We start from the raw sequence: 15,450 nt of genomic DNA, 5'->3' as shown, positions 1-15,450 counted from the left end.
GCGAAAATACCAACAGCTGCTTTTTCTAAGTCACCACCTAGTATCTGCGAGTCACAGCAGAGAGGGAATGAGCCAGATAACCTCTTAGCTTTAGGATTTGGCAATTATGTGGATGGAGCTGTGAAGAGAACTTGTGTATTAGGAATAATTCCAAAGGAGGTCACTTTTTAAGTTAACAAGCTTTCCACTGTCTTTTGAAAATGATGAAAGTGTTTCTGAGCACAAAGTGGAAATATTGACTTACTTTAATGTTATTTTTATTCTGGAAGAACCTCATTATACTTATTTTTCAAGCTCTGTGTCCTTGGTAGTTTCATAAGTGTTTATCTGCTTCATGGGGTGGTGTGATTCACAGCACCACCACCACCACCACCACCACCACCACCACCACCCCGCAGGTAGATCCTTAGCTTCTAGCAGAGATTTACATACTGGTAATTCATTCTGATTCTTTTTTGACTTATATTTTTATGTGGTGAGGTTAGCCTTTCTTTTTAATGCCCATTTTTTTTCCTTTCTGGATCTTAATTTCTTTGCCTGCATCAAGTTTGTGTGAAGTTCATCGGAACAAACAAGGGAAATCTGTGTGTTTGTTGCAGAACAGCTGTGTTTTCCTAACTAACTAGTTAAGAAAGGTATTCATTTTTCACAGGGCTATTTTATTGAGATTTCCTGTGAATTCTTCCTGAACTTTTAAGTAGTATGATTTTAAGTTTAATTTTGTAATAACTAATTGAAAAGCACACTTAGGGATTTTTAAAACTGAGGAAGGTCCATGTCAAGGAAACTTCGGGTTTACCCAGAGACCTTCAAACTCAAGGACAGTTACAGGAAGTCAGGAGTGAGATCTGGAGTATAAAAGGGGAAAATTCAAATATTACTGGTGGTTTTGTTGTTTTGTTTTTTACCATCAATGTTTTGCCATAATTCTGTCAGTATCTTTCCCCGCCGTTCTGGCAGGGCGGCAGGTTTTCCCTTCTGTGGCCTGCGGGGAAAGAACAGAGAGGCCCCTGGCAGCTCCTGTTCCTCGTGTACCAGTAGGAAAAGCCCGGCAGTCACATCACAGGCTGTTGAGACTCTTGGTGTGTAAGTTCATTTCCTACTGGTGATGTCATAAATTACCACAGATTTAGTGTTTTAAATGAATGCATATTTATTATCTTATAATTCTGGAGGTCCCAAATAGGAAATGGGTTTCATTGGACTGAAATCAAGGCATTAGCAGGCCTGCATTCCTTCTGGAAGCCACAGGGAAGAATCCGTTTCCTTCCCTTCTCTAGGTCTTAGAAGCCTCCTACATTGCATGACATGTGGTTCCTACCTTGATCTTCAAATCCAGCAGTGTGGGATTTTCCAGGCTTTCTCTGACAGTGACTCTCCTGACTCTTCCTTACAAGTATCCTTGTGATTGCATTGGGCCCATGTGGGCCAATTTCAGGATATCTCCTCCTTTCAGTATCATAAGTTGACTGCACCTAGGAAGTCTCTCTGCCATATGAGGTGATCTATTCATGGCAAATAGGGGATTAGAACACTGACATTTTAGGGCCATTATTCTGCCAAATACAGCGTGATGCGAGCGGAAGGCATGGGCAGCGTCATCACAGATAGCTTCCTCAAGTTCTCCCTTTCTTTGGAAGTACTGTCGGTTAGTTGATGTAGTTCTGTATCATTGTAGCCATTCCCACTCATGACTCACAGGTGGTTGCCTTCTTCAGATGACAGAAATATTCTCCCGGAGCCTTCTGTCCTTTTTTCTTTGACCACCATGTTTGGACAAAGCACTGTTGTTTGGAAGACAGAAGAGGCTGTAGTGTTTGAAGAACCTTCTCTTTGCCATGCATTGGGTTAGGCCCTTTACGTGCCTTCTCCTAGTTCATCCTTCCAGTTGTCATGAGAGTCAGAAATGTTAAATTACTTGCCTGGGGTTACAGAGGTCTAAGAAGCAGAGCTGTGGTCGACTCCTTGACTTTGTCTTTTCTTCTCTAGGGTCATACATGTTTATCGTATATTAAAAATGTAAAAATACAAAAAAAAACCCACAAAGGCACAAAATAGCTACCCACTTCTCTGCATTTTATGTTATAAACTATTTTGTAAACTGATTTTTTTCTTACGCTTTTCCTGTAACATGAACAACTCTTTCTAAGCCCTAATTTTAACTGCTTTATATTATTTCATGATGACCACTGTCTTTCCACCATACTGTATTATCTCCTTCCAAGTCATGCCTTCTCAAGGACACAATATAAAATACATACAGTTAAATAGATGTGTGATTCAGTGTCAAAAATGCGTAAGTGCCAGCTGTATATTAGGATCACGACCCAGTTGCGTAATGTGTAGTGACAGAATTAGGGCTTAGAGGGAAAACTTGCAAGGAGACTGATCTACTTAATTGATAAAGCCAGAAATTATGGACTTTTTCCAATCAAGGTAGAGTGTGTGTGTGTGTGTATAGAAAGGAGAGAAGAAAAGATAATACTTAATCCTGGATAAACTTTGAGATGAGGTTGATGAACTATTATTAAACCCATTTTTTCAGTTAATCAAAAAAATGTGATTGGGTTTAGTTTATCTTTGGTAAATCAGTAGTAGTAAAGTCTCAGATTATAAACAAAACTCTATGTATATGGGTATGCCTCTCCCTGTTCTGCTTTGTGAGGGAAATAAAAGAAACCATGTCCTTATTCTCTTTGTAGTCTAAGGAAAAAATTGGTACCTTTTCTTTCCTGTTTTCCCCAAAGACAGGAAAATAGTTGGTTTTGATTATAATTGCTGGATCTTATGAAGAGCTGTCTGGCTGAGAGGTTACCAAATGAAATGTTTCACTTTGAGAGTTAGGTCATTGCCTAAGTATTTCTAGAGTTGGAAATTTATTATATACATTTGTCTTAGAGGGGTGCTTAATTACTGTCACGTCTCAGAGCAGGAGCAGGGACTCAGGAACTTCCTGAGCCGGACTGTGCTCATATGTGATTTATCTGTTTGTTTAGGTGCCCAGAGGCTTACCTTACTTCGCTGTGGATTTTGGCCTCCAAGGAGGGTTTGCCCATGTCATTGAAGATCAGCACAAATTCCCTCATTACTTCGGAAAGGTATGCTCACAGCTTGAATAAAATTCCAGAGGTTAGCAATTTGGTAACACTTTTCTTTCAAAGGGAACTCGAAACTTTGGGCACAATATAGAGTGAAGATGGGGAGTACTGTTCCATCCAGTTTTTAGAGGAAGAAGCTAGAAACTATTAAGAAAAGTATCCCAGAATATTCCTAACAGTCATGATTGTCACTGGGCAATCCAGCATTTACGGACACGGTCCGAGAGCTGGTGGCTGCTTTCCTGTGGAGCCAGCCAGCCTTGTGCGGGGAAGGGGGACGACCGTCCATGCTCTCAGCGAGCTGCTGGTGAGCCGCGTCCTGTTTGGAGCGCTCCGTTCTGGAGCTGTTGTCACTCTGGTCACTTCACGGATGAAGAGGCTGAGCTTCAGACAGAGCCAGGGGTGCACGCTCCTCTCGTTCGTGGTTGCAGTCGACCCCTCATGCACAGTGAAGCACCTTGTGGTCTGAGAAGAACATACACGTCGTCTCGCTCATACACGTCGTCTCGCTCCGTTCCCAGGTGCCCAGGCTGGTGTGCAAAGGTCGCTCTAGACTGCCGGTACTTGTTGTCATGGCACCGTGCCCTGCGGGGTGCAGCCCGTACCTTCAGGGCCTGCTGAGTATCTGGGAAGTGTGTAAGTTTGTATCAGGGACTGGAATGAAGATCATGTGACCGCTGGAGGAGTAATACAGTCTGAGCAAATCATAGTTCCAGAAGTGCCTTTTTAATCAAGTGTAGCTCAGGCCTTTCTGCTCATGTTTTCCAGAAATTATTGTCTCCACTGGTCCCTTTGTTTGTTTGCCAGTGAAGAAGGTTTCCTTTTCCATGAAGCTTTTTCTGAATTACCCAAAAATAGACTCCTCTGTTTTTGAGTCTCCATATAGTCTGCTTTGGTGTTTACCTCATCTGCTTTCTAAGATGGCTCTGTGCGTAGTTTGGCTTTTCTTCCTCAGCCCCACGTTCTGGGCTCAGTTCTCGGAAGGCACCTAGCTGTATGCCAGTTCTCATGGTATTCCCCTGCGGTACTTGGTACTCGCTTGAACACGGTAGGTCCTCCTGGTAAACAGTAAAGATGTTGTCCAAGATCTCACCACACAGCCCTGTAGGAGACTGAACGTGCAGAATTTAACTGAGTCCAGCATTTTCCTGTGTCGCCCTCTACGCGTTACGTGTCTCCCCCACTCCCTTGTGTGCATGGATACTTGCAAGCCTAAGTCGCGTTTATTTCTGTAGCTAACAGCACAGGAGGAGAATCATGAGGAAATCATGCATGATAATAAGCAGACTAATGAAAATCCATTTCTTACAGGGCCTTGGAATGTGACTTTTAAATGAAGGTGATTTATAATTTTTCATTCTTAGTTTATTTAGATTAGTATTAAAGTATGATTTTGTTTCCTGATAAAAAATCTCCAGCTAATAGTGGAAGAGGGCACCTGGGTGGCTCAGTTGGTTAAGCAACTGACTTCAGCTCAGGTCATGATCCCGGAGTTAGGGGATCGAGCCCCACATCGGGCTCCCAACACCATGGGGAGTCTGCTCCTCCCTCTGACCTTCTCCCCTCTCATGGTCATTCTCCCTCTCAAATAAATAAATAAAATCTTTTAAAAAATAGTGGAAGAAGCTTGCTTATAAATATACAGGGTGGCAGAGAGAACATGAGCCTGAGCTTGGTCTGCGGTCCAATAGCACAGTTCATAGTTGCTGCGTGTTGGTTACGTTCTTCCCACACCTTTCCCAGAAGAGCTCAGAAGGACCAAAATAAGCAGATTCCACCCTCTCTTTCTGCCCTGCGCTCCTCTCTGGCGGATGTACTAACAGGCAACAAAATGGACACATTACGTGACAGGAGACACAGCTAGCACTCCTAGAATTAGATGGTTTGCATCGTTAGAACTAATTGAAAATGAGGATTTTTTTCCTCCCAAGTTTTTATTTAAATTCCAACTAATTAACATACAGTGCAAAAGTAGTTTCAGCTGTAGAATTCAGTGACTCAGCACCTGCATATGACACCCGCTGCTCAGTACCACAGGTGCGCTCCTTCATCCCCATCACCTGTGTCCCCCACCTCCCTGCCACCTCCCCATCAGCTGGTTCTTTCTAGTTCTGTTTCTTGGTTTACTTCTCTGTTTTTCCCCCCGTGTTCATTTGTGTCTTTAATTCCACATCTGAGTGAAATGGTACGGTATTTGTCTCTCTCTGACTGACTTATTTCCCTAAGCATTATACTCTCTGGTTCTATCCATGTTGTTGCGAGTGGCAAGATTTCATTCTTTTTATGGCTGAGTAATATTCCACTGTGTGTGTGTGTGTGTGTGTGTGTATGTGTGTGTGTGTGTAGACCGCATCTTTTTTACCCATTCCTTAGTCGGTGGACGCTTGGGCTGCTGTTGCGAGTGACAAGATTTCATTCTTTTTATGGCTGAGTAATATTCCACTGTGTGTGTGTGTGTGTGTGTGTGTGTGTGTGTGTGTGTGTAGACCGCATCTTTTTTACCCATTCCTTAGTCCATGGACGCTTGGGCTGCTGTGAACATCAGGGCACATGTGCCCCTTCGAATCTGTAATTTTGTATCTTTTGGGTAAATACCTAGTAATGCTATTGCTGGTTTGTAGGGTATTTCTATTTTTAGCTTTTTGAGGAACCTCCATACTGGAAAATAAGATTTTTTTTTTACCTGAAACTAATATTTATGTAAAATTTGAACATCCTCACAGAGAACTACTGTTTAGTAGCAGAATAAACAGAAATAGTTTCCTTCTGTTTTCAGACCTGCGTCTGTATTTTTCTCCTTCTTTACAAGGAAATCATTGGTGGGATGCTGGATATAGAACCAAGACTCTGGAGGAAAGGGATCCGGGAAAGCTTTGAGGATCAGAGGAAGAAAGCCCTGCAGTTTGCTCAGTGGTGGAAACCATTCGACTTCACCAAAAGTAAAAAATGTTGAGTCATACCTTTCATTTTTTAAATTTCTTCTTCAGATTCCTTTCAGTTTTATTTCCATTGTCTCTAACTACACTACTGACCTTACGGCCAGAGGAGAAAAAGTCACGCGCTGGGTCTCAGACACCCACGCATCACTGGGTCGTGTTTCCTGTCTGCCTTGTCCCGCAGACTGCACTGTAGTGACTGGGCAGGGGGGCCCCGCCCACGTTCCTTTTCTGTACCTGCTACGTCTTGTGTTCTGAACTGTGCAGTTGAAGACGTGGAAAGACTTTTCTGAACAATTATCTGGGAGTTGTAGCAGATCATTGGTTCAGAGGGAAGTGGGTCTACTTCAAGGTTGTGAAGACTATTGTCTGAATTCTCTTGAATATTTTAAACCAAATTGGCGTATTCAGCGGTAATTGCAATTTCTTTTCACAGCATCTTATAGAAAGGCTCTTACTTTTCTACCAGTCGTCACGGCTTTTCTATTTTATTAAAGGAAAAAGAATGTCCCAGGAATAATAAAGAATTCAGTGAAGCATAATGTGTTCATGATTTGTTTTTATTTCTGGATTTTTAAATAGTGTCTTTGAATTTGGGGAATTTTAAAAGGTAATTGTTCCAAATAACACAATTGTTTGGGTTTTGAAAGTTGAAAATTTAAGCCAAGCCGTCACTTTGGGATTGTATTATTACAAAATCATAAGTAATGAGAGTATTCTAAATGTCCGGAGCCCCATCTGTTGCCTTGCACTTGATCTGAGCTGCTTCATTTTTCCTTTGTTCTCACACTTGGCGTCAGTAGGAAGCCATGTACTTATAAAATATGACCATGCTGTAAGAGTGCGCCTATTTTTTTTTAACATGGAAGATATTTCTGTTGTGACTGGTTTTCAAAGATCCTGGGTTTTGGAGCTGACCGTTGACATCTGGTCATGAAATGTTGATGACCTAGAATCAGTGTGGTGCATACTGCGGAGTAAATGCTAACTCTCTGCGGGTCTTTTCCACGTTGGCATCAGGCTCTTTCCTGGGTGTGTTAAAAAATGTTTATGTCCCAACTGTAGTTTTAAAATTTCACATGTAAGTTGAAGTTTAATGGTTTCCATTTCTCAATATTTGCAAGTTGAATTTAATTATAATTATCAGATAGATACTTAATAGTGTTGTAAAGTAAGTAAAGACTGCTGTTTCCAGATTCTTGAGCTTTACTGCAGGGCCTTAGAGGAATGTATAATGATTATTTATTTAATCTGTGAGTTAACAGTTGTTTGCAGGGCACTTTGTTTTGTGCTGGTAGCGCAGGAATGAAAAGTACTTCCCCTCCTTTATGGTATAGTCTAGTGGAGAAGGAGAAACGTACATAAATAGTGTCAGCACAAGAAGTTCTCCCCTGCTTTTTAATTTAAATTCAGTTAATTAACATATAGTGTATTATTTGCCCCAAATGTACAGGTCTGTGGTTCACCAGTCTTAAACAGTTCACAGCACTCACCATATCACATACCCTCCCCAATGTCCATAACCCAACTACCCTCTCCCTACCCCCCATCTCCCAGCAGTCATCAGTTTATTTTCTGAGATTAAGAGTCTCTTATAGTTTGTTTTCCTCTCTGGTTTGTCTTGTTTCATTTTTTCCTCTCTTCCCCTATGATCCTATTGTTTCTTTTTCTTTTTTTTATTTAAAAGAAACAAACTTCATGATTCTTTAATTTTTTATTATGTTAGTCACCATACAGTTTTTCGTACAGTGTTCCATGATTCATTGTTTGTGTAAAACACCCAGTGCTTCATGTAATCTGCACTCTCCTTAATACCCATCACCGGGCTCACCCATCTCTCCACCCACTCTCTTCTAAAACCCTCAGTTTTTAAATTCCACGTATCAGTGAGATCATAAGAAAATTGTCTTTGTCTGACTTATTTCGCTCAGTATATAATACCCTCTAGTTCCATCCACATCGTTGAGAATGGCAAGATCTTATTTCTTTTGATGGCTGCATAGTATTCCATTGTATATGTATCACATCTTCTTTATCCATTCATCTGCCTATGGACATCTGGGGTCTTTCCGTAGTTTGGCTACTGTGGACATTGCTGCTATAAACATTGGGGTTCATGTGCCTCTTCGGATCACTACATTTGTATGGCCAACTAATCTTCGACAAAGCAAGAAAGAACATCCAATGGAAGAAAGGCAGTCTTCAACAAGTAGAGTTGGGAAAATTGGACAGCCACATGCAGAAAAATGAAATTGGACCATTTCCTTATACCACACACAAAAATAGACTCCAAATGAATGAAAGACCTCAATGTGAGACAGGAATCCATCAAAATCCATGAGGAAAACACAGACAGCAACCTTTTCGATTTCAGCTGCAGCAACTTCTTTCAAAACATGTCTCCAGGGGTGCCTGGGTGGCTCAGTGGGTTAAGCCTCTGCCTTTGGCTCAGGTCATGATCTCAGGGTCCTGGAATTGACCCCCACATCGGGCTCTCTGCTCAGCAGGGAGCCTGCTTCCTCCTCTCTCTGCCTGCCTCTCTGCCTACTTCTGATCTCTGTCAAATAAATAAATAAAATCTTAAAAAAAAAAAAAGTCTCCAAAGGCAAGGGAAACAAAAGGGAAAATGAACTTCTGGGACTTCATCAAGATAAAGAGCTTCTGCACAGCAAAGGAAACTGTCGACAAAACCAAAAGACAACGGACAGAATGGGAGGAAATATTTGCAAATGATATATCAGATAAAGGGCGAGTATCCAAAATCTATAAAGAACTTACCAAACTCAACATCCAAAGAACAAATAATCCAATCAAGAAATGGGCAGAAGACAAGAACAGACGCTTCTCCAAAGAAGACATCCAAATAGCCAACAGACACATGAAAAAAGGCCCACATCACTTGGCATCAGGGAAATACAAATCAAAACCACAGAGAAATACCACCTCACACCAGTCAAAATGTCTAAAATTAACAAGTCGGAAACAATAGATGCTGGTGAGGATATGGACAAAGGGGAGCCTCTTACACTGTTGGTGGGAATGCAAGCTGGTGCAGTCACTCCGGAGAACAGTATGGAGGTTCTTCAGGAAGTTGAAAATAGGGGCGCCTGGGTGGCTCAGTCATTAAGCATTTGCCTTTAGCTCAGATCATGGTCTCAGGGTCCTGGGATCGAGCCCCACATCAGGCTCCCCGCTCAGCGGGGAGCCTGCTGCTTCTTCTCCCACTCCCCTGCTTGTGTTCCCTCTCTCACTGTCTCTGTCAAATAAATAAATGAACTTTTTAAAAAAATTGAAAACAGAGCTACCCTATGACCCAGCATTGCACTACCAGGTATTTCCCCCAAAGCATGAGAAGTCCTAATGCAGGTTATATGCTAAATGTAGCAGAGTGCAGTGCTGAGGGACTATTTCACATCTCCTGGCTGAGTGGGGGACGTTGCTTCCTATTTTACTGAGAAAACAGAACCACATCAAAGAGATTTCCAACCACATCTCTCCGCATACCTGCATCTGTGCCTGTGTACTCTACTTTTCCTCAGGCAACATAAATTATTTTGTTGTTCTTATCTAGGTCTGGTCCACTCATTTATGTTCTGGATTTCATCCCTTCACACCTACTCAGTTGCCCCTACTCTCCCTGTGTTATTAGGCTTTTCCCTCTCTGGAAGATTATTCCTTTTAAAATAAAAAAATATTTTACAACCACAAACTCTGGCATCATATCCCCCCTAGCCATATTTCTTCTCCACTCAACAGCAGAACTCATTTCAATGATATCTGTGTCTTCTCCTTCCATTCTCCTGTTCTCAGTTAGACTTCCTCCTCCCCATTCTACTAAGACATCCTCCCTGAACCTTCCCCACGGGCAGATCACATGATGACTGCTCTGTGTTCCCCTGGGTCTGTCGGCAACGCTGATGCACTTGAGGCACCTCCTTGTTTCTAGAGCAGTGTCTCTTATTTCTCCTGCTTCCTGACTGGTGGCCTTCTACCAGCCTTCTTCACTGGTTCGTCTTCATTTTCTCAGCCGCTAAGTGTGGAAATGCCCATCCTCAATTCTTTGCTCTATACACTGTCTCTCTCTCAAGGTAATGCCATCATTAAAATGGTCTTAGACATCATTTTTAGATTAGTTCATTTATCCAACAAATATTTGTTTTCTGTATGCCAGTTACTGTTCTGCATACAAGGAATACATTAATGAATAAAACAAAAATTCCTTCTTTGAGGAGTTTACATCGTATCAGGGAAGATAGACAGTAAACATTAGATATGCTAAATAAATTATCCAGAAACTGTCAGAAGTGGTAAGTGCTATGGTGGAACAGGACAAGTAAAATATCTCCCAAATTTACGTCGTCTTTAGTTTGGACCTCTTCATTGAGCTCCAGAATTCTATATCTAAATATCAAGTTGACCTCTACTGTATGTTATCTGTAAGAAGGATTTGCAAATTCAACTCCTGATTTTCCTCCTGTTCCAGTTACTTATAACAACTACTTTATTGTATCTTGTGGTTTTAGAGGTGAGGAATTGGATTAGGGCTTAGCGGGATGGTTCGCCTCTGCTTCATGGTATTTGTGAGACCTCAGCTGGAGTGGCTCAGACATCTGGAGATGACTGGGGACCATATGTGTAGGGCCTCTGCTCTTCGTACAGTGTGTGCTGGAGCTCGAGTAGTCGAAGTGGTCCTTCACTCCCAAGCCTGGTGCCTGGACTAGAATCACTGGAAGAACTTGGGACAGGCTGCTGACACCCTCTTCTCATCCGGCAATTTAGTGTAGTTGGGCTTCCTATAAGGCTTCTCATTTCTGTCCCAAAGGATGATTCCAAGACACAAGAGGTAGAAGGTGCAACTGTCTTAGGCCCTGGGACTGGAAATCAGCACAGCTTCATTTGGCTGTATTTGGTTTGTCACAGCTGTCACATAGCCCATCTGCCTTCCACAAGAAGGGTCCTAACTCTTACTCTTGGTGGGAGTAGTGTGGCCACCTTTAATCCACCATATTCTACCCTCTGGCTTCCCACATTAAAAATATATTCAGATCCTCCTCCCAAGGAAGTCTCATCCCAGTAGGGCACTGGGCTTAGGCTCAAGATTCAGGATCCCATCTACCCAAGGCTCAGACAGAGATGAGGCTCTTCAGGGCTTCATTCTGAAGAGTCATGAATTTAAGAGACAAGTGTTCTGCACCCCTTACACACACACACCAAATACTGTAGTAAGAAGCAGACAATAACTAGTAGGCACATGATGGAGAATTTGAGGCACACTGCAGTCACTGTTCACTGGTTCTAAAATTAGGTCACGCAGTATGTTGCCAGTTGCTTGATAAGGGCCGTGGTCCTGCTTCTTGCGTGGCAGGGGTGGGGGGGTGGATTCCATGGGGCTTTTTGCTCTGCCCTGTGTACTCTTGGTTCAGTGCTGAGCAAGCCTTTCTTTTTCATGAAGAGGTGAAGACTGATGGTTCCAGTGAAGACAAAGTAACCACATTATCTTCCTGCCTGAAATGACCAGAAAGCAGACAATATACCCGAAATAATGGTTTTTAAGACCTGGTTATCAGGTACGAAAGTATAATGATCCCAAAGTGACGGGAAACAAGTGAGACAAGTCCCGTGATGGCCCTGTGCTGTTGCTCCGAGAGAGATCTCATCTTACGGTACAAGGTGTGGGACTCCAGGCAGAGCTTATGGAACAAACCAGGCAGATCATTGAGGAAGTAGAGCTGTGAGTCTGGGGGGACCAAGACAGCAGGGCAGGTGATGAGAGGAGATCATGTGCACGCATGAAGGCTCCCCAAGGCCAGGCAAATGGGCACACCCAAGAGGATTCAAAGTCACATTTCCCACGAGCAGGAACAGATGGTTTCAAGACTGACCAGGATGGGCGAGCACCCATAGTGGTAGTGTGGAGCATAGAATAATTATCTCAAGCCGTAGTCCTGACCCAGCCTTGACAGACCAATCTTGAACACAAGAGGCAGAGGAATCAAGCTGTTTCCTGTATGCAGAACAAAGCTCAAATTAAAGATCCTTTATTGTGTAAAGAAAAACAGTGTGCAGCTTATAACATGTGAAGACGAAGTAAATGAGAATAATAGCAGAGAGGTGGGATGGGGGAAATGGAAGTAGACTTTTGTAAGCTTGCCGTACAGACTTGAAGCGGTACAGGAGGACTTGAACGTGGGCCGTGATAAAGATGTAGTTATGAACTGTAAAGCAGACCCTAAGATAAAAGATTGAGCAGATAGAGATTTGTAGCAGTAAGCCAAAAAAGAAGATAAAATGGAATATAAAATAGTATTTGACCTAAATGGAGGCAGGTGAAGGAAACAAAGTACAGGTGGGACAAATGGAAAATGAACAGTAAGATGATAGAGATGAGCTGAAACATCATAGCAGTAATACTCGTTTTTTATTGCTGTGTAGCAGGTACCACAAACCTACCCTCTCAAAACCACACATCTCACAGCTTCTGGGGTTAGGAGTTGATATACAGCTTGACTCGTGTGGAGTCTGAACTGGGAAAGGATCCATTTCCCCATCCATGTGATCGTTTGCATTATTCATTTCCTTGCATCAAGGACTTAGAGTGTCCATTTTGCCAGCTACCCTATGCTACTAAAGGGCATCAGCTTTCCCTTACCATGGGGGGGTTCCCCACCATGGCCCCTTGCTTTCTTCCCAACAGCAGGAAGGAAGGAGATGATGGCACATTGGCCCCTGACATCTAACACAGCACAATGACATCGTCACACAAAATTATATACACCCATTGCCATAGGGTCACGGGTCCTGCCCACACCCAAGGGCTGGGGTCACTCAAGGAAGACCACCATCAGAACATAACAGAGGCCACCCTAAGAGTCTGTCCACCAAAAATATGCCACATAACATTGTAAGAACCTTAAAACTTAATTCTTCAACGTCTCTCATCTTATTCTTTGTTGTCTTACGTTTTACTCCTGCGTCCGTCATCATCCACAGGATACCTTGTTACTATGTTGGCTTTAAACACCTAATTCTATTTTAAAGTATTTTTAATGAGAAGAAGTTGGTTTTATATTTATTCCAGTATTTGCTGTTTTTAGTACTCTGCATTCCTTTGAGTTGATCCAAATTGACGTTTGGCATCATCTGGGTAAATGGGCATAAAGTCCGTCTGATTTTTCTTCAGGCTCGCCTCATCTGTTTCCTGCTGTTTCTTATTAATTGATTGATTCTGTAGTGATTTTGTTTGTTCTTTTTGTCCCCCTGCTTGCTGACGTTGTTATAGCTGTGAGTGATCTCCTTAGCTGTTTCTTTTTTATAATCATCTTGTTTTTGAGTTTTAGACATTCAGATTTTTGTCAAGTTTCTCAAGAAGCAATTTAGAGGAAGTCCTTTCTTTTGTGTGAACTTTCTTCTAAGTATGTTCTTTGTAGTTTGCTTGCCTTGTTCCAATTCATTCATAGTTTAATTCTTCACTTACATTTTGCCATAGTGTGTATACAGAGTGGCCAGGGTGTTTCTTTTCCTCTTTTCCTCTTGCTCATACTCGGGGTCTATGTTTCATAATGATGGTTATGGTCTTATTTGTACATAGATACTCAGAAGTATAGTTTATTTATTGTGAATTGTGCCTTTCAGCATTAAATGGGGGCAACTATAGGTCTCTGAAGCATCTCTTATGGTACTGTTGCCAACCCATTAGTAACACCTATTTTGGACTTTATAAGCAATGAATAAACACTGTCTAAAAGGATAGAGTTACAAATTTTTTGAATTTATTTTTAAATATTTATTAGAGCACGCATGTGATGGTGGAGGGGGCAGAGGAAGAGAGAGAATCCTCAAGCAGACTCCCTGCTGAGTAGAGAGTCTGACTCGGGACTTGATCCCAGGACCCTGAGTTCATGACCTCAACTAAAGGCAGAGACATTCAACCTGCTGAACCCCCAGGCACTCTACCCTTGTATCTTTAATCCCCAGGGTCCTTGTAATCCTTGGTCCTTTGGATACCACTTATAATGTGAAGGTAGAACTCTGGTTCTGAATTTATTTATATTCTCTGCTTTGAACATGAATTAATGTTATTACTTATAGGATACATAGAGATCATACATGACACTGGCTCATTCGTTTGTTTGGTGTTGCTTTAATAATTAATTCCGATTTGGCCACTGGGTTGCCTGTTGTGACAGCTACTTAGTGCTCTTTAAAGGAACTCAGTAAAAGAAATACTGTTATTAAAATGACAGCTGTGAAAACAATTTTTTATGTGTTAATGTAGTGTTAGGTTTAAAAAGGCAACACTGCATAGTATGTGAAAAGTCATTTAAGTGGGTGTAAAAAAGGGAGAACTTTTCTCAAATGGAACTATTAGGTGTCCTTTTAAAAATCTTTCAACAATAATGTAAAAGGGAGAAATGAAAAATTAGAGTAACATCACCTCAGCATGGCTGGATAGCACTTAAATCAGTAGGACTCTGCTCTGGATTATGTAGGATGTTGCTGGAACATGTTTCAGTTGAAAGTAAAAAAGGAACCTTACTCTTTTTTCAAACACTAGAATCTGAAGTTTTTGTGTTTGTGTATGAAACTCTTTTGAATTCCTGATGATCCTTTGCTTATTTTTGTTTCACTTTTAAGACAGAACATATCAGAATCCCTGTTTGTGTTTTTATTGTGGTCACATGAAATCTGTCCTGGAATTTTCCTGAAATTATAAAGATAATACAAAAGGAAGACTATGAAATTAGTCATTACCAAGATGACATCCCAGTGGTTCAATTTGGTTAAACAGATAATTCCTAGAGTACTTTCCTATTTAGATAAAAGCATTTGCTCTTCCAAAAGAAGTTTTAGATTCCTTCCTGGATATTATAACACAGTCAATAAGCCAGATATAAGTGGTATACTTCTCTGAACTCAACTAATTAATTTTATCTGGTTTTTTACCCTCACATTTTTCTTAGGACTCTTGTTAGATGAATGACAGTTCACAAATAGCTTGGGGTTGATGGTGGGGACAATGATAGAGTTCTTCAACCTTGCTGAATGCTGTAAATAGCAGCAAAACAATTAGAATGCAAAACCAAAGACCCACAGAAACCATCTTCAAAACAGAGTATTCCCCTAGCCCCCAATTATAATCAGCTTGTAGGGACAAGCTGCTGTCATTAGTAGTACCTGCATGATATTAGCATCTGGACTAAAGGAAGTGGAGGGGAAACAAGCAGGCTAGTAACATCCCCAGGCATAAAAGAACCCCCAAATTGCCAAAGAGTGCTTCCTACAGAGCATGACCGTTTCGTCTGAAAAGAACAGCAGAAACTGGGAACAGAATCCCAGTTGTGGGTGCATGTAATGGCATCTGATGGCTCTGAAGTTAAAAAAAATAAAATACAATAAAATCCTTTGGCTTTTCCCTC

At 41.7% G+C, this 15,450-nt stretch overlaps 1 protein-coding gene across 5 annotated transcripts in view; it reads left to right on the top strand.

Moving 5' to 3' along the window:
* The window catches only part of CWF19L2 (CWF19 like cell cycle control factor 2), a 183,575-nt gene that overhangs the window by 134,332 nt on the left and 33,793 nt on the right, over positions 1–15,450 (top strand). For 2 of the 5 annotated variants that reach the window (XM_045077526.1, XM_045077527.1), the window contains 2 exons: positions 2,997–3,098; positions 5,875–6,576. In XM_045077526.1, the coding sequence (XP_044933461.1) occupies positions 2,997–3,098; positions 5,875–6,051 (279 nt within the window). In that variant the 3' untranslated portion in view covers positions 6,052–6,576. Of the gene's footprint in view, positions 1–2,996; positions 3,099–3,619; positions 4,582–5,874; positions 6,577–15,450 lie in introns of those variants that run through there. The other 3 variants (XM_004764420.3, XM_013062407.2, XM_013062408.2) reach the window with 3 other exon arrangements.

This window comes from Mustela putorius, unplaced genomic scaffold (assembly GCF_011764305.1).
Source record: "Mustela putorius furo isolate JIRA1106 unplaced genomic scaffold, ASM1176430v1.1 tig00000198_pilon_pilon_pilon, whole genome shotgun sequence".
Taxonomy (NCBI): domain Eukaryota; kingdom Metazoa; phylum Chordata; class Mammalia; order Carnivora; family Mustelidae; genus Mustela; species Mustela putorius.
This window is presented reverse-complemented; position numbering and strand designations above follow the sequence as displayed.